General features: G+C 53.7%; 2 protein-coding genes and 1 long non-coding RNA gene across 3 annotated transcripts in view; 1 reads left to right on the top strand and 2 right to left on the bottom strand.

Moving 5' to 3' along the window:
* ZCCHC14 (zinc finger CCHC-type containing 14) overlaps positions 1–1,386 on the bottom strand; it is a 53,657-nt gene extending 52,271 nt beyond the window's left edge. Inside the window, exon 1 of the mRNA XM_084533198.1 lies at positions 359–1,386. Coding sequence (XP_084389324.1) covers positions 359–922 — 564 coding nt within the window. The 5' untranslated portion in view covers positions 923–1,386. The remainder of the gene's footprint in view (positions 1–358) is intronic.
* Positions 1,387–2,690: 1,304 nt separating this feature from the next.
* Positions 2,691–6,490, bottom strand: LOC311443196. The gene is made up of 2 exons (XR_014697118.1): positions 6,415–6,490; positions 2,691–4,262 (listed from the first exon to the last, which is right to left on the bottom strand). It is a non-coding gene; the product is annotated as an uncharacterized lncRNA (long non-coding RNA).
* A 13,102-nt stretch (positions 6,491–19,592) lies between these two features.
* The window catches only part of JPH3 (junctophilin 3), a 46,059-nt gene continuing 41,463 nt past the window's right edge, over positions 19,593–24,188 (top strand). The window contains exon 1 of the mRNA XM_084533366.1: positions 19,593–20,219. Within this exon, the coding sequence (XP_084389492.1) occupies positions 19,838–20,219 (382 nt within the window). The 5' untranslated portion in view covers positions 19,593–19,837. The remainder of the gene's footprint in view (positions 20,220–24,188) is intronic.

The following is a 24,188-nucleotide window of genomic DNA, read 5'->3' as shown; positions in this document are numbered from 1 at the left end:
TGCTCCAACGTCCAGAGACATTAGATGTGGCTTTCCCCTAATAAACTGCTGGTCTTCCACACAAGTGGCAGGGCAGCCCCCTCAGCACGACCAGAAGCAGTCAGTTCATGCTCATGCTGCTGCCTGGCCATCATTTTGGGAACCCCTTCCCACCGAGTGCCACGAGCCTGCAAAAAACTCCACGCACCCCTTGTATTTCACCCGCAGCCCACCGCCCCCATCACCATCCAGGCGAGCAACCTCTGCCAGCCCCCTGGGCTGCCATTTACTACCAAAACGCCTGCCCCTGGAGGAAGAAGGGAGGTTTAAAATCCCAGCCGAAGGCTCCGAGCAGGCACGGGGCCAGCCGGACACCCACCTTGTGGCAGCCCGGGTAGGTCGCCACGGCGTTGAGGGCGGAGGTGCTGGGGTTCTTGCTGGTGCTGGCCATGATGTTCTGGATCTGGGTGAGCTCCTGCCTCAGCACCTGCTTCTGGTGGAAGCTGAAAGCCGGGTGGTTGGAGGCCATGGTGAAGAGCAACAGGAACTCGTCCCCCGTGCGGCCCTCGTTGAGCTGCAGCCCGTAGTTGTTGATGACCGAGTCGATGTGCGTCAGGGTGCGGAACAGCACCCCGGCCGCCTCACGGTGGGCAGAACCCAGCAGGGCGAGGGAAACCAGCAGCTTGCTGCGCACCACCTCGTCCGTCAGGTTGGTCAGGCTGCCCAGGTCGGCCGGGTTGTTGGCTTTGATCTCGGAATCCCGCAGCGAGTGGTAGTCCTTGCGGGCCAGGTCCTCCAGGCAGGCCCCGAGGAAGCGCAGCTCCAGGGGGATGCAGAGGTCCAGCAGGCCGCACAGGAACTCCACGCGCTGAGGCGACGGCAGCTCGGAGAACCAGCGGTACACCCCGTCCCGCTGCAACCGCGGGCACCGCTTCTCCACCATCGTGCTCCTCCGGGCCCCGGCCAAAGCCCCTGAGGCAAACCGCAAGCCCGAGGCCCCCGCCCGGCCCCCTCCTCGCCGAAGGGGGCCCCGGGGGCCCGGCGCTGAGGGGCAGCCCCCGGCGGCGGGCAGGGCCGGGCCGGGCCGGGCTCCTCAGCGCTTGAGGCCTCGGGGTTGGAGGCTGAGGTAGGGCCCGGAGAGGGGCTCCGCCGCCCGTTGCTGATCCCTCGCGGGGCCTCAGCCGCTCGCCGCCATCCCCCGGCCGGGCCCGGCCCCGTCCCGCAGGGTGGCGGCCAAGGGAAGTAGTCCCCGGCCGGTGAGGCAGCGAGCGGGCGGAGGTGTACCTCCGAAAGGGTGTGGGGGGGCGGCCGCAGCACGCGCACGCCCCGCCGGGCCGCGGCGGAGGGATCCCGCGGTGAGCAGGCCCCGGCCGGCAGCGGAGCTGGAGGGAAGGGGAGAGAGAGAAAGGAGCGGCGGAGCGCCTCCACTCCCGGCCTGACCCCGCCGCCCGGCCCCGCCTACCGGCGCCGCCCATTGGATGAGGGCGCTACTCGCGGGCGGCGATTGGTGGGTGGGCACGCTCGTCCCCGCCTCCCGGCCCGTGAGGGGGTGGAGCGGTAGGGTTTGGCCCCGCCTCCCGGCGTTGATTGGCTGGAGGGGCCGTTAAATAGGGGAGGGGCGGGAATGGACGCCTTTTGTGTGGGGCCGCTCCGAGGCGGCGGTTGGGCGCGGCGGGGCGGAGGGGGCCGGGCTCAGCCCCGGGGCCGGCCCTGAGGGGCTGGGCTGAGGCCGTGACCGACAGGGCTGGAGCCGCCGGGGGCTGTGGTGATGGGGCCGGGCCTGTGGCGATGGGGCCGGGCCTGTGGCCATGGGCCCTGGCTTGGGGCTGTGTCTAAACAGCTCCTGGTGTGCTGTCCCCTCAGGGTGTCCCGTCCTGACTGGCTTTTGTCATGGGCGCCCATCCTGACTGACTGACCCAGTTGTCCCCCATCCTGACGGAGTTTTTTAGTGGTTCTCCCATCCCGACTCACTGACTTTTTTCAGTCACATCTGCCCTTCCACGTCCCCTCTCGTTCCAGGTGCACTGACTCCCCCTCACCTGTGCTCATCACTTCCCATGTCCCTCAATACGTGCCCTTTTCCTGGCACTTTCTGTCAAAAAAACACCCATTTCAGCCACAAGGAGCCATGTGTACACCAGGGGCATGACCACAGCACCATGTTCCCTCATCCTCCTCTTTCACGATGTCAAAATTTGGCGCATGGGGGTGGCAGGGCCGGTGCCAAAACCCCAAAAAATTTTGGCACCAGCAGTCGCCTCGCCAAACCAAGCCACCTCCACAAAGCCAGTTTGGCAGTTGACTTCAGATTGTCTCTAAACACAGTATAGAAACAAAAGAGACCATAAAGCCCTCTTAAAATGGTAATTCTTTCCCCTGTTCCCACTCTTCCAGACCAGCTTTCTGGCTGGCGGCAGCATCAGTGCATACAATGCAAAATTTGAGGCAATTTACTGCCCTCGGAGCCGGATTTGCCTACAGATTGCACGGGCGGCATCCAGCAGCCGGGAGGCAGATGCATAATTTCCTTTTTTTTTTTTTTCCTTTTTGTTTTCTGTGGGATTCAGTTGTGGGCCTGTTGTAGCCCCGTGGCACAGCAGCGAGATGGGTGGGGATCTTCACATGGAGAAGCCCAGGAATAACATCTAAACGCAGCCCCGGGCAGGCAACGGCTGCTTCCAGCCCTCAATTGCATAGATTGTAATCTTGGAGGAGGGACTGGGCCTTTTATTTAATGCAGAACAGACAAACAAACAAGCTAATGTCGATATTTCCTTAAGCTCCATTACCTTGTGTCTTGAGTTGAATGCCATTAACTTTATGGGATGGACATAACACATACACGAGGGCCGCTTGCTTTTGCATGAGTTGTGCGAACGCTCCTCTTGGTATAAGAGAAAAAGGTGTCTTCCTTTGGGCAAGGGTTTATTGCAAATCTCATTATACACCTTGCCAAGACGAATTGCAAAAAGTTTCCAAATACGGGTAGCTTATCCTTTTTTTATTTCCCTTCGGAATATCGTGGACCATCGGCTGCGTTTATTGAGGTCCCGCTGACATGCAGGAGTAGGCAGCCGCAGGAGGCTTACTGGGGTTGCATAATGCCCTATATTGTACAGCTACACAACCCCGCTTCTGTGTGGCAGGATCCTGCTGTGAGAGGGTCCTTGAAAATCCCCGAGCCTCTCCCTGTGTGCTCTCCTTGTAGCGATCCATCGGGCGGTGGAAACCATCTGCACTTCCTTTTCCTGCCGTGCCCGGTATTGTCCCTCGGAGGAAGGGATATGCAAGAAAACAGAGGAAGCGCTCCCAGTCCCTTAGGAAAGGTTTGCATTGAATCGAAGCGCAGCCCAGGCTCTCGGCCTGAGGACGCCGAGTCCTCTGGTGGCCTTGCTGCTTGGATCGACGGCTTTATCCCAGTGTTAATCCCAAAAGCACTACGCCGTGCTCAAAGTCAGCTATCTGACCATCGCCTGGTCCGTGGCAAGTTGGAGACTTCAACCTTTCTGCCAGGGAGCTAGGTCTAAGTCTGTGCCTGAGTGCGAGTTAGATGTGAATTTTGCTGTGGTTTACAGCCAGAGCAGAAATTGCCCATCCTGATGCCAGACACGAAGGCAAACTCGAATCTGAAGCGTGGCGCATGAACTGGGAGCCTTTCCTCTGATTAGAAGTGGCTTTGGACGAAGCCCTCGGGAACCCGAAGGAAGCCTGACATATAATTCTGTCACAAGCCACCAAGAATTCCTGGCTAGCCAGCGGCGGAGCAAGGAACCACCCTCAGCAAAATAAATCAACTTTGTGGGAGCTCATGTTACCGCCTGCTCCAGGCAGCGGGGTGCGAGTGAAGGTCGTGCTGGGGTCCCTGTGCAGCCTGCGCCCTGCACCAAACCCCTCCTGTTCCCTGCACCTTCTCTTTTGGGGCAAATTCCGCTTGTGCACGCTCGAGTCAAACAGCTGGGGAAGACCCCTTGTAGGAATAATTAGTAAATAACGACTGAGAGTGTGGTTATTTCCTTCTTCTCAGGTTTTCAGCACAGGGAGAAGCTGTTACTGAATGTCCTGGTCAGGCAAGAGGAGAAGGTCCATTTTTTTTTCCAACACTGGACGCGTCTGCTTTCGTCCTCACCTGCCAGCTTAAAGGTCTGAATTCTTGTACTCAGGTTTCCTCGATCCTGCTCCACCAAGGAGCCCGGCTGAAGAGCTTCTTTTCCTTTGGCTTCAACCTCTGCCAAATCCTCCGGGATTATTTCTTCTTCTTGTGTGTTTGACCCAATGCGACATTGCTGGAATATCCAAAAACATAAAAATTAACTAAAATTGTTTCGTGTGAGGGAGGTGACTACACCCTGCGTAGAAGAAGCTATTTCAGAGTTTTATCCATCCAGAGAGTTAACAGGGGAGGAGAATCTCTACCCATTGAAATGAGAGGGAGAACTTCCTTTGGGAGGCTGCTGGTTAAAAGTGCTGCTGAGTTACCCCGAGCTGCCTCGTGTCCGCTGCTTCCAGCCCACAGGGCTCCCCCGTGGGGGTCTTTTAGTGCATTTGTGAATCAGCTTTTAAAATCTCTCTGTTTCCCTTAGGAGGCTGTTCAATGCTCGGCAGCACATGGGCAGAAATATTTGCATGTTTGGCATTTTTAGGCATCCTAAGCATGGCTCGAATCTTGGCCTTTCTGCCAGAAATGCAACCTGGAAGTGTTTTTGCTAAGCCTTCTAGCAAAACACCTCGCAGAGCCGCAGAGATCTCCCTGGGTACGAGCTCGCTGTGCTGGGCATTCTGCCCTCCAGAGCCAGCTCTCCTCCTTTTGGGGGCTGTCCCGGGACACTGTGCCAAGAGAAAGCCAACTTCTGTAGGCAAACGTACCCAAAACCTGGCAGGCCAACACCGTAAGATCCCCCCCGATCTCAGCTTCAGTGAATTTTTCTGATCCCCAAGCCCTCCCCTGAACTCCCCCATCATATTTTCAGCTGGGATGCAGCGAGTGACAGCAGCCACAGCGTTGCCTGCCGCCTGCTACACGGGGGGGGAAGATGAATATTGGTGCTGCACGTCCACTCCAGCCCTTCTGTGCCCACGGGTGATTTCCTGGAAGGTTTTGCACAGATGCTGGAGTCGGAGCTCTCCGTTTTGAAAAAGAAAAGAAAAAAAAACCAACCAAAACCAAACAAACCCCGGCTTTGAAGCGCATAGAAAAATATCACGTGGGCTTGGGGAAAAGGAAAAAAAAATAAAAAATAATAAAAAAAATGAGGCCAGATGTCAGGCCTGCAGCATCCCTCGTGGCCAAACGCCTTCCGAGTCCTGAAATGAGAGCGCTGGGTTCAGCCAGGGGCTGCTGGAAGGCGGCTTTGCGGGGACTGCGGTGACAGCAGGGGGATGAGGGGCTGGCGGTGATGTGCAGGGCGTGTGGCTGTGCGGGTGTGCACGAGTGTGGAAGTGGCACTGCCCTCTGCCGGATAGATTGGCAGGCACACACGTCTTCCAACAAGGCTTTTTTATTTATTTTATTTTATTTTATTTATTTTTTCCTAAGGGCTCGCCTTCCCCTAAAAAAAGCTACCCCATCCGTTGTCACCCCGTCTCATCCGTCACCTTTCACAAGACAAAATACGAGTGAGCCCTGAGCTCCCCAAACCCTGGGTCCCTTCCCCTGGCACATCCCTGCTTGGCCCCAGGAGCTGGGCAGACTTTCTGCCTTCACGTGGCTCCCCATGGGGTTTGCCTCAGCACGAGAACCCGCAGCCCCGGGCTGCCAAAACGCTTCCCCCGGCTTCCTTCCCTTCCCTTCCTCCTCGCATTCAGCTCACAAACCGCTGCAAAAGAAACATCCTCGGGTGTCCCTGCCCCTCTCTGCCCCTGCCTCCCTGTCCTGTGGGGCTGGAAGGACGGATGGTGATGGCTCAGCCCCTGCTGAAGCTCCTGCTGCCCTGGCCAGCCTCCCTCCTCCCCGCCGTCCCAATCACTGCTATTTCCTCTGGGCTCCTGCTCCGGATTCTTCTCCTCTTTCATCTCCCCCCAGGAAAGTCACATTCGGGTGACTCTTTACAAAACGAGGTTGTGTTTTGCAATCCTTTTCAGTTCCCTTTGCCTTGAGCCAGCGCAGCTGCTGGGCTGCCGTGGGCTCCAGGCTGCAGGAGCCCCGTGGGCAGGGGGATTTTGGGGCAGGGGGCTTCACAGGAGGGACGTGCAGCTCCCGGGGCATCCCCCTGCACGGGCTGATGCCAAATCTCAGCCGTTACCCCATGTGCACGAGCTCTTTGCTGCAGCCACATAGCTTTACAGCTGGAAAAGCAAATCTGGAAGTATTTACTTGGATATCCCAGTGACATTCCTCGGGGGGGGTTTCGCATCGTGGCCCTCCTGTCTCTCTGCCTCTGGTCGGAATCGCGCTGTTTAAAACGCCCGAGGAAGAAAGGAGCGTGCACAAATATTTACCGAAAACGAATGTAAAGTTCAGCGCTTCCTGGCGACTTTTGAAAGTCCTGCCACGCCGCTCAGCTACAGAAATATCAGCTCGGGGAAGAGAGGGAACGTCCTCTGCCCTACCTGCCGGCCCCACGCTGCGAACACACCAAATATTGACACGGTGCTGGGCGCTGGGGGTTGTTTCCTGCATAAGCCCACAAATAACTCCGGAACGACGAGCAAAATGGGAAAACTGGGATTGGTTCGCGGGCAATTCATGAATAGAAAAAGAGATGAAATTAGCTGAATGAACTGTTCATTATGCATTATTCAGCCAGCTGTACTAATTAGTGCCTTAAGGACTGTTCCTGTTCCCGCTGCAGCCAACTCCAGATCTCCTTTTGATTTCAGTGGGAGCAGGACAGAGCCCCCAGAGAGTGGGCCTGGTGCCTGCTTCCTCTGCAATTCTTTATTTATTTATTTTTAAAATTTATTTATTTTTACTATTGCTTATCAATTCCAGCTTTTGGTGTTTATTTATTTATTTATTTATTTATTTTTATTAAGAGGGCTAATTCCAAAATGTCTTGCATGAGGATCACTTAATTGCAGTAAAGAAAAGCAGCAGCAGTCCCATGTGTCTTGTGCCTGATGTGTTTTCTGAAGGTTTTTATGTCCTTGGCTTTGCTTTTACCCAGGCTAGGTGGTACCGAGGGGCACAAAATCTTGAAAACCCTTTGGAAATCACGAATCAACCCAGAAATGTCACTAGGGCAGGAGGTGCAGCAATTAAATATTTGTGTTCTGAGCCCAGAACTTGCAGCCAGCCATCTATTTTTTTTATTTTTATTCATTTTTTCTGCACAAGGATAACGTTTGTGGTGTCGCTTTCCCACCAAAACCTTCTCCCGGTGCAGTTTTGCTCTGAATGCAGCACCTTTGGGTCCGAAGGGATGGCACCAAAGTGAATTTCCCCCATCCCATGTCCCCCCAGCCCCAGGCAGACTTGACTTCTCCGGGCAGAGAACTGCCACCCATTTACACGCAGGCACGTGTAGGATCCCCTGGATTTTGCCCAAGCCCATATTTGTGCCAAAATACTTTTCCTCCCGGTCCTTCTGCTGAGTGAGCAGCAGCAGGGCAGCTTCTCGGGGCTGGAGGTGGGTTTCTGCCCCAGCCGAGGTGGAGCTGCTGCTGGGTTCCCTCCCAGCAATGCCCTAAAATCCCCTAGCGGGGAGGGAGCAGAGGATGCTCCACCAGCTCAGCCTGGAGGAATCTCCTCAGCCCCACTCCTTGGGCTTCTCTCCACAGACTGCCTAAAATGGATATGAAAGAGCCTCGGAGAGGAATTTATTTTCTTCCTAAGACCATCCTTAAAATAACAAACAGAAGAAAACTGGTGACATGCAGTACATCTGTTTGAATAACACGGACCTTCTGTCTGCAGCAGAGGAAACTCCAAATAACTCTTTGATTTGTGTTTCCTTTCTTCTCCTTCCTCATCTCCTCCTCCTCACTACTGTATACAAATCTGTTCCGCGAGCTCAAAGCCACCACTTCTTTCTCCCCTGACAAGCCTGTTTTTATGCCATGTGATAGTTATTTAATTTCCTCCCTGCTTCGAGCACAGCTAATATTTATCTTCCCTTGTGGGATTGCGTCTCTGCTCGGAGGCGGATGTCAGGGGGTAAGGACAGCCCTGCCTTGGATCCGAATTCCTGCCCTCTGACTGTGTCTCGGGGAATAGCATCGTCCCCTGCAGGCAGTCCCATAGCAGCCAGCGGGCCCGGTTCAGAGAAAGGAGTAGGATTTAGGTCTGTGTTTAAAGTTAGCAGGCGTAGAAACCCCTTTTTCAAATAGGGGCAGCACCTAAAGCCGAGGCAGCGCAGCCGCTGGTGTGCCAGGCGACGTTCAACAGGGATAAGGCCATTGAGGTCTGGCCTTTTGCTGGCTGCTTTTTTGCTCCCCCAGAAGCAGCGAAACGATGGCTAGAGGCCACTTCTTGTTTTTAAGAAATCCATTTGGGGGGCAGAGGTGAAGCCCGAGTAAGGCAGAGATTGCAAGGCGCCGCTCCCACCAATTCTGAAACCATGCGAACAGGCAGGATCTCACCGCGTGGCTTTTCCTTTGTTCAAAGCTGCCGTGTGTGCCGAGCGAGGAGCCACATTTTCCTCATTAAATGTGCTTCCTTTCGGCACCGATCCTTTCCCTTCCTTACCACGAGGCGTTTTTTTTTCAGGCCCTCAGAGCTAATATCACAACTATGGATCTGGGGTTTATTTATAGCCCTCGGCTCTGCGGAGCGCTGTGTGTCTTGTTGCTGTGGAAACCGGGATTCTCAAAGTAAAAGGCTTTTAAAGGGATTTTTCAGAAGCGACCTGCTGAATTCGAGTACTAGCTTTCACCTCCAGAGCTCTGTGTTCGACTGTGCCTCAAAGTTACCAGCAAAACACGTCCCGTGCGCTCCCCTGGGGATGCCGGTCCCCTGCAGTGCGCTCAGATCCGGCACTTGGCCCTGGTTTGTGCTCTCTGCTGTAAGGCAGATGTGCGGGGAGCCACGGGCACGTTAAAACCTGCTGCCAGCAATGGCACATTCGCCAGGCTCGGGGCACTTTGCTTTTTTCTTTCCCTGTCGATGTTTTCCTGGAGCTTTTTTTGCCAAGGGAAATTCCGCCTTACGCGCGGCTACGTCTGTAAACCTCTCCGCAGCGAGCTTTGAGACCGCTGCGGGTGGATGTTTCTTGGAAACTAGATTTTACTGCATTAAACAGTGATCTACCTTATATTATTTATCTCCGGGCATGGTGTGAAAAGGCTGCAGTCCTACTGATGCTCTGCATCCTCTCTCGGCAGGGCAGCGGCGGGCAGAGCTGCACTTGGCCAGGCTTTGCTGGGCAGGGCGCTGGCTGAGCGCTGAGATTAAAAAAAATAAAGAAAATTCAAGCAGTAATTCTGTTTAGAGCCCAGTTCAACATGGGCAGAGATATGAGGTGCATCCAGGATGCCAAGCTTGGAAAACCAACCCCAAAAATGCCACCCTACTGATGCGGCGAGGGAAGGGGGGGACAACGGGAAGGCCAGGGCACGTGTCTTAAATTCACAAACAAGGCACAAAATGTCAGAGATGATCAGCTATCGCCTCGCATTTCCATAAGTAAAGCAGCAATCCCAATGTGTGCTGGCTGCCGGGGCTGGGGACTGGCACTGGGCAGCCTCTCCTTCCCCTGTGCAGCCCTGACATTTGCTCAGCACATCTTACGGGTCCGCAATGCCGTGGGGTGCATCGAGCTCCCTAGGAGCTCTTACTGGGATATTCGATTAAAAATAGAAAGGCAGGAGCCAAGAATACTCGCAGGCCGGAGGAATGGCAATTCAGTGACTTGTCTTTTCCATTAGAGGGTGCCAGGAACCTACTGTTGCTGCACACCCCAGAAATCATGGGGAACGTGACTTTGCCCTGTACATTGTGGGACCAGGCAAATCCGTGCCCTTTTTGGGACCCGCTCCTTGTGCTGCCCGGCCAGGCCAACTAAAGTAATTCAACTTCCAGGGTGAAATGCAGGCGGGGAAGAGCTGATGGGACAGCTCTAACGTGAAATAAATGCAACAAGAAGCCCTTCTTGCACAGCCATGTGTGACTGGGGCATCAGGGGGTCTTTAATGGGCTTCGTTTGGGGCTGGAGAAAGTTGGTTGAAGTCCAGGAGGCCCCATTTAAGACTGTCCCTGTGTAGGAGAAAAGGATGGGGGTGCAAAGAGCTGGCTTTGCCCAGCCTGGACATGAGGGGTCTTGTTGGGGCTGGAGATGGGCGGGAGGTGGAGGGTGTTCTGGGGAGCTGCGGGGGCTCTCCACCCTGCCCAGTGTGTGAAAGAGAAATCATTAAAATAAAATAAAATAAAATAAAATAAAATAAAATAAAATAAAATAAAATAAAATAAAATAAAATAAAATAAAATAAAGTAAGAGGGGATTTTTATCTTGGGGTTTCAAAAAGGAGTGCTGACTTAGGGACAGAGCGCAGTAGGGATGGCTGAAAGACGCCTTTTTGGTTTTGAACCTGTTGAAACGTGATCCCAAGATCTGAATATTTGTGGAAAAAAAAAAAAGTAAGAAAAGAAAGAAAAGAAAGAAAAAAAAAAAAAGAAAAAAAAAAAAACTATTCAGATCATTTGGTTACTTCCAGCAGCCTGGCACTGGGAGATGAGGCACCTTCATTCTCCACGTGCCTCTGCAGGGATTCGTGGTGTGGTGCTGGGCACATCCGTCCTGTGGACAAATTAACTGGGGGCTACGACACTTTGGGGTTGGTGGCTGGGAAATGATGGGAGCAGCAATGGGAAGGAAAGGCTGGTGTGGCTGGATCCCAAAGCCTGGTGTGGCTCGGCTCTGTGTCACACCCTGACAGCTTTTCCTGGGGATTTCTGCCAACATTTGGAGCCACCTGGTCCTGTCCCAGCCCCAGCGGGCAGCTCGGAGCAGATGGGATGAGTGGCCAACCCTGGGCCCCATAAACAAGCCTGATTTCTGCTCTTTTTTCCCCAGCCCTGGGAGGAGGCTGGTCCTGCTGGACCTGTAAACTGGCATCACGTGCCAGGAATTATTTCTGGCCGACAGATGATGAAATGGGTGGTGGAAGAGCAAGTGACTTGTCTGAGACAGCGATTTTTCAGCAGAACCAAGTGTGGCTGAGGGCTGGTGCTTGCTGAGGCCATGTGGTGATTTCCTCGGGGTCACAAGGGTGGCAGCTGCCTGGCTGGGGTTCATGCAGAGCTACGGTCCCGTGGTGGCCGAGGGGCAAGAAGAAGCCTCCAATCTGGGGATGGGAGCATGGGGAAGGAGCTCGGCGGTGTGGGACAGGGGACGGGGAAGGAAAATCCCCACCACCTCGGACGAAACCAGAGGGCGCGCGGGCTGGCAGCGTGTGCTGTGCAGCGCTCGGCAAACCTGGGGCTTGGCCAAGAAAACAAACATAGGAAACACTCGAGACAGATGAAAGCCATGGGCAGCGTGCAGCAGCCTGCTCTGGTTTGCAGAGTTTTTTTTGGGACACCGGAACAGGCGCCTGTTGCTGGCAGAGCACCGAGTGTGATCCCAACCCCGCTCAAACCCAGGGCAAAGCCTTCACTGACCTCCGCTGTGCCCAGATTTTATTCCAGCTGGTTCAAGTTTTTCCCCAGATGGGATTTTTTACTGGGACGTGCCCCTCTGCTGCCCTCCCCATGAGCTATTGCTGTTTTGGAGATTTGCACATAGATTTAGGGATGGATCTTGTGCGGGGCTGAGCGCCTCCAGCCCAGCAGGGGATGCAGAGGATGCTCTGCAGCATCCAGAGCCAAGGGCAGCATGTTGGATCAATGCTTTCAGAGCTGAAGACCAAAACCGAGTGCTCAGCAGCTCTGGAAATCGACTGGGGGCCTGCAGGTGGCCTTAAAGCCAGTTTCCTCCAAATCTTCAATTTTAAGAAACAACTCCAAGGCTTTTCACTCCAGAGTTTGTCTTGAGCCCTCACTTTAAAAACCCAGACCCCTGCGTGGTCTTCGGTTCACTAAGAAAGGTGCCAGGCCTGGGATGTAGGATATAAGGCAGGAATTGCATTTGTTTGGCACTAACTTTCAGTCTGAGACCCTTCTCCATCCAAAAGGCTCATGGAAATCCCCTAACCCCAAAGGGAGGCGGAGGGAAGGGAAGCTCCCAGCAGGGATTTCTCAGCACTTGGTGCTGATGGGATCCCCGGTGTCGGCAGGACCAAGGTGCGTGTTTGATCCCAGTGGAAAGTGAAACATCCTTTTCTTCTTCATCCATGCTCTTTGACAGTGACAGCCGCGTTAATCTGGTGTTTTCGGATTCTTGTGGCTTGATTTCTGCACGTCTCGCTGTTCTAGGGTGATGTTCCTTTATCCCTCGCCCTTTCTTTTCCTGGTGGATAATCCCACGTTGATAGGTACCGTGTAATACAGCCAGTTGTTAACTACTCCTGAATCCTGCATGCTGATTCCTTAAGCAGGTCTGGAAACCCCACTAACCTGGCTTTGAGTTTTGTGGAAGTTTGTTTGTTTTTTAAACACAACTTATGAGGTATGTAGGGTAGCTTTTACTCCATTTTTTTTGGAAAGCAAGGGAGTTTCGTGTATTTAGGCAGTGTAAATACACTAGTCCAGATTGCAAAGTGCAGGCTGCATCTGCTTAAATGCCCTAAAAAGGGGGATGTAAAAAAGAAACCTTGTTTGAGAAGTGACATCAAATATGGAACAAATCCCTACATAGCTGTTTATCTGCTCAGAAAAAAAAAAAAAAAAAAAAAAAGATCCTCAGACACTCTGGCATGACAGTATTTCATAAGAATAGAGTATGAGTTACGTCAGCTCTTCTACATTGCCGTGCCTTCATGCTTCAATGAAAGACATTTCTCTTTGTTATGAATTATAAATCTCTGTTGCAAGAGTCCAAACAGTTCTGGGAAACTGCTGCCACTGGCTGTCTGAGCGTGGTGAAGTGCCCTGTCCTTACCGTTCCCGTTGCTCAAAGCGTTTCCAAACATTCATTATTCACATCGAAGTAAGCACATCAGCCTCTCCATTAAACCGAAAACCATCCCAGCTTTCTAATCAGGTGCCAAACTACCTTGGTGCTTGGTTGATTTCTGGGTGTCTGTGGTTTTTGGCTGCACGTTTGGCTTTGCTGAGGAGGGCGAGGGGCAGGGAGGAGAGGAGAGCCCTGCCTAAAGCCCTGCGTGTCCGAGCGAGGGCAGATGCCGAAGGGGCAGAGCAGAGGACCGAGGGCTTTGCCACTGTCCCTGCCTCAGTTTCCTCATCTGCAAAACCAGGTTATGGTCTTTAGCCCACTGGAGCCTGGGAAAAAGAGAAAGACATTTTGGAGAGAAAGCCAATGCATACAACCCTCAGCTCCAGAAGGCAGGGAGTTTAATGAGATATTTCAGAATTAAAAATAAATAAATAAATAAATAAAATGACTTTGTGTCTTTTGGTAAAAATAAGTTCTTTCCAGAAAACAGCCCCAAACAAAAAAAATTCTCCAAGTTGTGTATTGTTTTAAAATCCCACACATGTTGAAGCCCTTCTCAGGACGACGGTGGGACAGAGGGAGGGGGCACAGCTTTGGCCAGTGGATTTGGGAAAGCCATGAGACACAAGGTGCCCCAGGTCCACGCTGGCTTCTTGGGCCACCACCGCCAGGCAGGAGCAGCCTGTGCACATTGCAGCGAGGAAGATGAAAAGCAGCACGCCAAGTCGTTTTCCGAAGCAGGTTTCTTCTCGTCACATTATGTCAGCCGCATTTCCTGACAAAACCAGCAGGAACACGCGGGTGACAGATGTCCCGTAATTATCGGCAGCGCTCCCGCTCCTTGGTCTCCGACATCAAACCCAAAGGCTTGAAACGAAGGCCGTGATTTGTTTGGTTAAGGCCGGCTACTTTGCTTTTATTTACGAGCTGCTTTCAGCTCTGCAGAAAATTCATCGTCTTGAGGTTTCTGCCGTGCCAAGGTGGATGCCAGACCTCGGCGAGAACGGTGCGAGCGCCAGGCGGAATAGCGGGATGGGAAACATGGAGGGGAAGCCGAGTCCTGTGGGATAAATTATGCTGTTTTTTTTGGCTTGCAGAGGTTTTCTGCAATGGGAAGGGCAAGGCAGGCTGGTCCTGCAAAGCGGGGACCACGAGAAGGGTCTGGGCTTGGTAGCGAACAAGCAGCTCGACGTATATTTGTAGTAGGGTGATATGGTGGCATAAAAGAGCGAATGATACTCATGGGCTTGAAAACAAGAGGGAAATCACACTTTTCCCTTCGCTTTATTTTTTGGCTCCCCAGCTCCTAGCTCTACGGCCTCCCCAGCTCCTTCCAGCACCGTGGCTGCCTGGTGGAGAGATTTGGCTGGCCGGGAGGAGGAAAGCCTGGCACCACGATTCGCGCTGCCGGCGCTGGGATTCCTCCCTCCCATGTGTTCGGTTGATCAGGATCAGCTTCTTTGCTGCCGTTTTTGTGCCTCTTGACTTCCACGCGGAAACTGGCTCTATTTTTACCCAGCTAAAGCTGATTAGATTTGCAGTAATTGGCAGGATAAACAGACACATACTGTATGCAGCAGGTTAATGCGATACATTCGGTGACCAGCAAATGCACTTAGCCCATGCCCAGCACAAAGAAGACAATCAAAGTAATTTATTGCCCACATGCCTGTAACATGCCCATTAGCCATCCCTGTCCTTCCTCTCTCGGCAAACCTATTTCCCCTGTGAGACGATGAGTGTTATTGCAGAATGCAAAACATTTCATCGTTTTCTCCTGAGCTCTTCGCAAACCCGTATTAAACCCAAGGACACGCAGGAGTTTCTCTTTCTGGTTAACCCAGGTCTTGACTTTTGTTGACCTGTGAGAGATGATTAGCACTGAAGCGGCCACATATTAAAAAAGAAAAATGCTACTTACAACTGGAAGGCTGACCCCCTTCAAGTAATGTAATTTCCAACCATTTCAATCACTTTTATAAGCTGCAACCTACCGGAAGATTAGCAACAGTCCTGCTTGCTGCAATATCATTCTGTTCTTTAATTGGTTTGGGGGTAATTTAGCTGGAGACTGAGTAGATAAGAGAAAATTTGGGGACAACTTCAGGTGACGGAATACTCCTGGAATTCAATTAACAGGAGGAGGAAATGAGCAGGAAGCAAAAATGAAAACCAAGCAAGTTCCCAAGGCTGCGCATTTCAACCCAGAGTCATCGGACCTTGGGAATACGGCTGCTTGGTCTGGGAGAGGTGGTGGCTGTGACCCATCCAAGCCAGGAGAGACATGCAGCAATCCTCAAAAAAGTTGGGAGCCAAGGTGGGAGCCCCATCAGTTACGCAGTTTCAGTCTATTTAATGCAGGCCCTGTTGATTTTGTGCCGCTTCCCAATCAGCCCATTGCGTGGGACCGAGCCAAGGGCTGTGCAGAAGGCTGGCAGTACCTTGGGTACGATTATCTCTACCAAACAAACCTCTAACCTCATCGGCGAGCTTATCACCATCAATTTTCCCTAAGCTCCCCTTCACCATTCACCGTGTTGCTCTCTTTGAATTCTTCATCTACCAAGCTGTGTGGCAGCGCTTCCATTAATTGTCGGAGGACCCTCCCGAGCTAAAAGCCCTAAAATCCTCCAGCATTTTCAGAGGCTGTTCCAAGACCTACTGAAAATCCCCATTAACCCTCCGGACAGCTCTTTGTTCACCCCCTGTACTCCTTTAGTTACTACCAGTAGTTATTACTACTGAATAACCCCCTGAGTTATTCAGATCTGCTGGTTTAACAACACCAAACTCGATGTTATGAATTTATTAGCACTTCTTTCAGCCAGATACCAGGAAGAAACTTGCACCAAACATTTCTGCCTTTTCTACGTTATTGATAAACCTCCCATTTCTGTGTAATATTGGCCCGATGCTACTGCAAGGCTCCTTTTCTAGGAAATTTTCCTTCTGTCTTTAATTTCCCCAGCATCTGAGGTTTATTAATTACTACCAGTTTCCCCTTTCTTCTTTTTCCATGTTTATGTTTTATGTGTTAGTCTTGGCGGCTCTTTCACTTCCTTTCCAAGCCATGTTGTTTCTCTTAACAAAGATTTCTGTCTGCGTTACTGCTTTGGGGGTTAAATATCCTTAAAGGCTTCTCCCTTTTCAACACATTTTTCATCTAAATTCTTTCCCCAAATTGATTTGACTTGTAATTATTTTCTGCTTTGTGAAACGGGACCTTTTAAAGTGCCAAGTATATATAAATATAACCGCTTTGAGCTTTGCTTCATTTGCACATAGCAAATATAATCAAGCCATGATTTTTGCGCCTCGTTCAGTGCGAAATTCGTCTTCACCTGTCAGGGCAAGGTCTAATGGGGAATTCCCTCGTGTTGGAGGCAATATTTTTTGCATTAGGAAATTATATTTTTTTCCGAAATTCTAAGGACATTTTAATACCATCAGCTGGAGACCTCCCGTGCACATCACTCGGTCTGAAGTCCCTGGTGGTCACCAGGATTTTATTAGACACCACGGCCACGGCTGCTTAAAGAAGCAGATCGCATTGAGCCCCTGCTGCAGCGTGGCAGTCTGTTGCAGACACCCCTTGCCTTGTCCTTTCTCACCCAACATACTGATCCAGAAACGCTCCAGATCATTTATTTCCATGTCGCTCATGACTTGAGGCCAGCTTTCGGTGCTGCTTCCCCCCTGCTCTGCCAGGTTTGGCGTGGAGCATCCCTCCTGGCTCAGGGGGTGGCCTCGGAGATGGAGATGCCCTTGGAGGAGGAGATACCCTTGGGAGGAGATACCCTTGGAGAAGGAGGTCTGAGCCATTCAGAAATTCCCCCCTCTGCTGGGTCTTGTTGCTCTGCTGATGCAGATAATTCTCTTTGCATCCTTTGATTTAAAAAATATATATTTTATTTCAAAAAACTTGCCAGTCCTATTTAATGCTGCCTGTACCCTCCAGGGAAATGTCTCCAGAGCTCGGCAGAGGTACTGGGGGATTCCTGCTGCTGTGGCAGGGCAGCCTGGCCCCAGGCACAGCGGCTGCAGAGATGAACTTGGCACTTGCTGGTGGTCAGAGCATCTTTGAGAGGGAAAATCCTGCTGGTATTTGGGGCTGGTGTGAAATCTAACCTTGAATTTCCTCTCCCTTAGCCTCCGCACACCAGCGGCACACAGGAGATACTAACTGGTCTGGAAAGGACTCCCCAGGGCAGTAAAACTGCAGATAATGTGGCGAGAGATTTTATTTTAAACTGATTCCTGGCCTCTGGGTATATTCTGGAAAACCAGATGTATTTGGGGGATAGGGTTGGAACCACAGCATGGCTGTGCCATACTCCACCACCATACCCTGGTGTCTGCATCCACCCACCCAGACCCTTCCCCTGGCATTCCCATGGCCTCCTTCTGTATTTGTCTGCCAGCAGGGGTATATATATATATATTTTTTTAAACCATGAACCATCCTGGTAGACGCTGGTGATTTCTTTTTAGCAAGGTGCCATTAAACATCCTCGTGCCTTACACCCCTATTTCATTAGGAGCAGCCCCCACACTGGTCAGGGATGGAGAGCATGTGGGCGAGTGCACCGGCACAGCCTCTGGTCTCTCTACCTTGTGCTCCACAGAAGGAATAGATGGTTATTAATTAACATGCCAATTAACATGTAGAACTACTATAACCATGTAAAAAAAACAGTCCAACAAACAAAAGCAGAGAAAACAACAGAAAGGGGTTGGAAGTTCTTTTTTTTTGCTCAGACAAAAATGTTATCTGCATTGAAGTAATTTCCCTGGTAGCGTTTTTCTTGGAGAGTTTGGAGGTTTCCACCCAGCGTCTTTCTTCATGAAAAAAATGGGAGTTTGCAGCTGTCAAAAAATGCAGTACCTGAAGTGTGTGATTTTGGGGAAAAAAAAACAAAAACAAAAACAAAAACAAACACAATATATACAGAGCACAGTTACTGCATTCATGAAGGACTCAGTGTAGTTTGAGAAGACATTTTCCACTGAAAAAAGGCTTCAGTGGGAGAATTTCCACCCACTCTGGTCGCATCCCTCCAGCTCTGGCAAAGCCTTTCCCCCAGACGAGGGAGGTTTTGTGCTTCAGCAACTGGACAAGGAAAAAGCATTGAGACAGAAAAACACCCACGTGGGAGGCTGGAGCTGGAGAGGTCCCCGTAGGTGGGCACGGGAGGCAAGTGCCCACCCAGCCCCTTCTGCTGGGGGATTTTCGTGGGCTGAAATCCCACAGGGTTCATCGCCAGGGCTGCTTTCCTGGCCTCCTTGCCCAGCCAGGTCTCAAATCCGAGTCTGGGCTGAGAACTAGCACCAGGAACAGCAGTGGGGCTGGCAGGACGCAGCCACGAGCCGCTGCATGCGAGGCGGGGATATTTTCCAGAAGCACCACGTTTTTGGACAAGTCACAGATTTCGCTTTGCCGGCGCGTGTGCGCGTCGGTTGAATTTCTGCCCAGCGCAGCTCCCCCCTTTCATCCCCGAGCCTCGCCGCACTCATGCGTTGATGCAAACACGCCGACACACGGACAAACTCGTGGCGTGCTCTGCCAGCAGCATGTGCGCTGCGGGACGGGGACCCCGTGCGCCCCAGAGGCGCGAGGCGCGCTGCACCTCCTGCCTCCTCCTCCTCCTCCTCCTCCTCCTCCTCCTCCCAGCCCCAAAAACACTCCTGGGATTTGACCACCGTGGGCCTTCTGCTGCCTCTCTCCTTCCAGCCCAAGGCCGGGGACCCTCGCGCGATGCCGCAGGGAGAGGGCAGCTGAATTAATTTGGGATCGGCGCTGCGGCGCGCACCGCCCCGGGGAGCCCCTGGCCCCACAGCGGGGTCCGGCCGCCCCCTTCGCGTCCCGGCCACGAGTGGGGAAGGCTCGGAGGGAGACGGGAGAGAGGAATAAAGCCGGGGGAGGGGGGAAGAGGAGGGGGGCAGGAGGCTGTGGCGACGCAGCCGCTGTCTCTTTAAATCCACCCGGAGCCTGGCGATGAGGCAGAGCGGAGAGCCCAGGATCCCCGCTCGCTCCTAAGCAGGATTTAGCCCCGCGGGAGGGAAAGGAAGGGAAGGGAAGGCGAAGGAAGGAAGGGGGAGGCCGTGGGGCGAGCGGAGACCCTCGCCCCTTCCACCCCAAGCCCCCCGGGGGGGCGGCATGCGGGCTGGGCTGGGCTGGGCCAGCGGCCACCGCAGCAGCAGCAGCAGCAGAAGCAGCAGCAGCAGCAGCAGCAATAGCAGCAGTAGCAGCAGCAGCAGCAGTAGCAGCAATAGCAGCAATAGCAGCAGCAGCAGCAGCCGCAGCCAGGTTTGCCGGGGAGCGCAGGAGGCGCCGGGCTTTTAGGGGCGGGGGGCTGCGGTCGCCACCCCCGCAGTGCCGCTGCCAGCCGCCCGCGGGGCCCCCCCAGGCCGGGCCGGGGGGCGAGGGGGTCCCGGGGGGGGGCGGCCCTGCCCCGCGGGGGGCGCCGGGCTCCGCAGCCGGCCGGGGCATCAATTCGCTCTCTTGGCATTTGGCCTCTTTTTTTTTTATACATATATATATATTTTTTTCCTTCCCCCCCCCCCCTTTTTTAATTTTTTTTTCCTGCCCCCACCCCCGTTCCCTGCCGTGGATGGTTTTTAGGTGGAGTCGTTTGCACCAAAACCCAATAGCTGCTGCTGTTCTTGCTGCTATTTTTTTTTTTTTTTTTTAATGATCCTGTTTCCACAGCAGGGGAAGAGAGAACTGATCCCGAACATACTCCCAGAGAATGAATAATCACAAGAAACTGGCTTAAGCAGCTGCCTGGATCTGGTGCATGATTTCGATCTGATCTGATCTGATTTGAATATTTTTTATTTTTTTTTTCCAAGTCATCGTTCCCGTTTTATTTCCTGCATTCTTTTTTTTTTTTTTTTCACCTTTTGGGGGATTTGCAAACCGAATTACATGCATGTCCAGTGGGGGAAGGTTTAATTTTGACGATGGAGGGTCGTACTGTGGAGGCTGGGAGGACGGAAAGGCTCATGGCCACGGAATCTGTACCGGCCCGAAGGGTCAAGGTGAATATTCGGGCTCCTGGAGTCACGGCTTTGAGGTGCTGGGGGTCTACACTTGGCCCAGCGGCAACACTTACCAGGGCACCTGGGCGCAGGGCAAGCGCCATGGCATTGGCATGGAGAGCAAGGGGAAGTGGGTGTACAAAGGCGAGTGGACCCATGGATTTAAGGGACGGTACGGGGTCCGAGAATGCACTGGAAACGGGGCCAAGTACGAAGGCACCTGGAGCAATGGATTACAGGATGGCTACGGGACAGAGACCTACTCGGATGGAGGTAGGTGATGCATTGGTCCCTTCCGAGCCGGGGCGGGATGCGATGTGTGGGTACCGGCCCCTGGGAGTTTGCAGCCTGCCCTCCTGGAGCCAGGGGTGCTTGGATGCTCGCACCCCATGGGAGATGAGGAACCAGCCCAGCGTGGCACCTCCTTGCCACAGGTAGCCCCAAATGTCCTCCGAGCACCAGGCCCTCTCCTCTGACGCTGGGGAGGCTTTTTTGGGGTGCTGGCCTTGGGGCACGGGGGATGCCCAGCCCTCGCCCACAGGGTGGGAGGATGGGGTGGGCCAAGCTGCTGGGAGACGACCTGAGTTGCACATGGGATTCGCAGTGATGACTGCACCACTGTAACCTGTAGGATTGGCATGGAGTGGTTGGAGCAAACCAGAGGGGACTGGAGCGAGCAGGGGGAGCAGCTCCTTTGCTGCAAATGCTTTTGGCGAGGGGTCGAGGTCGTTGCGTGCACCCCCTGCCTTGCAGCCCCTCCAAACGCAGCCCCCCAACTTAATAAATCATACCAGGCAAAAGACTTTAATTCAGACAAGAGTCTTACATTCCTAGTTTACGGCTTAATGCTTAGCGTAGGGGCTCAGAGGGATCACAAAAGCTATTCTCTGCCATCAACACGGCTTAACGAGACGTGGAGGGGAAGCGAGGATTAAAGGAAAAACATGAAAACCCAATTGGAGTGATCAAAAATTGCTGGCCTAACAAGCTTTAAGGCCAAACTAGGAAAACCAGCTGGTGCTGTGCCGTAAGTGGCTGTATCATCCTCCCTGATGTTTTGTGGCTACTTCCATCTGAACTGCCTCCATAATACGAGCTGGGCCTACCTGCCGGCAGCCGGGGGCTCTCAGCAGTGCTGCCCCGTTGTTTTTTGGGTGAGTGTGTTCATCTAAAGCTGGCTCCTTTTTTTTTTATTTGTTTTTAAGGCGTTATCGTTTTCCAGGAGGGCCACGTTCAGGAAATTGCAGTGTTGCTGAGCTCCATCGCAGCCTTCCTGAAAGGTGCTGCAAGAGCTTTCTCTAGAAAACCCCAGTGTGCTGCTCGGTGCTGGTACAGGGAGGCGAGATTAAATGGCACCTGCAGCTGCCCTTTTCTGCTCCCTGAGGGAAAGGTGGAACGAGCTCTTTATTTTTAAGGATAATTTCGTACCGGTGGCTGCAACAGAGCCGCAACCTTTTGTTTCAGATGCCTGGAATAGTGCTGGGGGTTTAGCTGGAAGCCGGTGGGTTTGTCTTTGCGAGTCATCTCGAAATCCTGGCAGCCCTTCGGCTGGGAAGAAAGCTCGCTGGGAGCACAGTCACGGTCTCTCGCCTTCGGCAGGGTCAGGAGGGGATGTGGGGGATTTTCTGCGTGCCCTGAACTCGCGTGCCGCCTCGCTGCACCCCCGCCGGCACCCAGCCCCTGCCGGGGACATTTGCAGGAAGGCGGGCAGGAGCTGCACGAACCACAGGTCTCCGAGGGCTGGCTGTCGCGGGGCTGGCCCCGTCCCCATGTCCCCACGCGCGCTCTTGTCCCCACCCAGGGCTCAGCCCTGCTTGCTCCTCATCGGCCGCAGCACGGCAGCGCTTTGGGAAGCCTGGGGAGCATCCCCAGCGTGGGGTGAACGAGCCGTTCCTGGTTTCTGAGAAGCTACCAGAAGCTAAGAGCTTCTTCCATCTTGTCAGGCCAGGCTGGCTTCTCCGTGGTTGGGACAGAAAATGTCTAGTGCACGCCTGTCATTTTAGGAGGAGGTGTAAGATCTGCAGGAGAAGAGGTCTGTAGCAAAATGCTGTTCCCTGAGGACTCTGCAAAGCAGTCTAGGATGAAGAGATGGTGGTGCTGGGGCAATTTGGAGCCGTGGTGCTTGTGCCCAGGCTGCTGGCACCAGGGATGGATGCTGCACACCCCGGCCGGGCTCTTGCTCGCCCCGATGCCCGCGGTCCCCACTTTTGTGCCAGCAGCCACCGCGGCGCAGCGGAGCCCGGCCGAGGATGCACTTTCATGAACTCGGTTGCAAGTAGCCAGGGAGCTTTTCCCAATTTTGGGTGGAAATCTCCAGCCTTTTGGACACCGAACCGTAATGAACTTTGTGTGTTTGGGTACAAGAAGCCGATGTGTGCAGCCAGGGCAACTGCATAGGGATTGCACAGAGGAGGCAACTATTGGGAAGGATGTTTCTCATTAATCTGCTCGAGTTATTACCTCCATCAAACTGAAGCATCCTAGAATCCTCGCCCCAGCATCTGTCACTTGCCACCCACAGATAAATATTCATCCCTTGCATTTTTATTTTTTTTTAGCACATCCACCAGGGCTAGGGGATGGGTCCCGAAATGCGCAGCACGGCTTAGGAAGCAAGATGCCGTGGAATTTGTGGTTTTCACTCCAATTTTACCATTTCCTGCATGATAGTGGGTAAGGGCCAATCCCGAAACTCCACCAGCCATTGCCAGTGCTGTTGGGGAAACAATATTTGGCGTGCCCCATGCACACACGTCGACGCGTTTGGCTTGGCTATGGCAAGCGGTGTCCCCCCCGGCCACCCACCACCACCCAGGCTCCTCTGGCAGCCCCAGGCGCCGCCCCCCCACGCCGGGTGCTGGCGCCCGCACGCACGCTGCCCCCGCGTGCAGCTTGCCGAGCTCACACCTCCCACGCCGACACACTCATCGCCGTGCACGCACGCCTCGCCTCCCCACGCCGCGACGCCGCTTCGCCCCTCCGTGCGCGCACGTGCTCTGCCCAAAGCGCACCGCCGGGGCTCTCGGACCCCTGCCCGCCATCCGCCTGCCCCCAGCTGTGTGGTTGCTTATGAACATAATGTACCGGGCATAAATAAAGCCCCTCTGCTCTTTTAGGGAGCCAGCTCCGTGCCAAATCTCCATGGCATCGCTGCACGCCCAACCTATGTCCGTGCACCTGTGGCACAGGCATGCGCCGTCCCTTCCCGTCCACGCAGCCTCGTTCTTCTGCCAAAAATGCCCAATATCTCCTGCCCCATCCAGCAGCAGGCTGGTATTACATAAAACAGGCTTCTGAGGATTGCCTCGGCCAGGTGCTGGAGCTGCAAGGCTCGTTTGGTGGGCTGGATTCAGCCTGGCCACAGGTTGGCAGCTGCACGGGTCCCTTGATTCGGGCGAGAGGGAGCAGGATGAGCAGCGATGGAGCTGCTGGTGGGGAAGCTCTCCGGACCCAAGGTGTGGAGGCCTCCTGTTGGAGGCTCTCTCAGGAGACATCTCGGCTGGTTCTGGCCTCGTGATACCTTTCTGTAACTCCATGGCACTTTGGAAACACTCCGTGATTTTATCCTGGGGGAAGAAAGAGGGACCTTGAAGGCACGGTTTGATTCTTGACCACAGGCTTGCCACAGAAATTCCTGAGAAAGCCTTGGGCCGTGCGTTGGGTGTGGGTTTAGCTGCTGAAACAGTGGTGGGGGAGTGGAAGAGATGGGGCTGAGGGTGAGGAGGAAGCCCCAAACCTGCTTTCACCCATTCCAGCCCTGACAAAGCTGTTGTCCCCTCCCTGCCCATCCCAGCTGAGCGTTTGGCATCCAGGACCGGGAGCGGCCCCTCTCCGGGGTCCCTGCTGCCTGCCAGCCCCTGGGGAGCAGATCCTCAGCCTGGAAGTGTCCTGGTTCATTGGGGCTGTGCCCCTTCTCCTCTCAGCCCACCCCACCCCATGGGCTCTGTGCAGCACCACTTTTCGGGAGGGCCACCCCGAAGGGACGGGCGGTCACACTTCGGCGCTCGTCTTGTGTAATCCTGCGTGCCCACTCACCTCCATGAATCATCCCTTTGATAGGTGAGTGAAATATAATTAGTGTTTTCATTGTTAGCACCGTGTGAGTAGGCAAGTGGGTTTTCTTGGCCCGGGCTGGCAAATCTTCGTGCTTTGCAAGCGGTGGGGAGCGGGGAGCGGTGCAGTGGGAGCAGCCGGGCTGGAGCCGTGCTGGCTCTGTGCCCCGTGTCCCCCAGTGTCACCAGT

The sequence above is a fragment of the Aythya ferina genome (genome assembly GCF_964211825.1).
Source record: "Aythya ferina genome assembly, chromosome: 12".
In the NCBI taxonomy this organism is placed as follows: Eukaryota; Metazoa; Chordata; class Aves; order Anseriformes; family Anatidae; genus Aythya; species Aythya ferina.
Note: the sequence above shows the minus strand (reverse complement) of the source record. Positions and strands in the feature narration are given on the sequence as shown.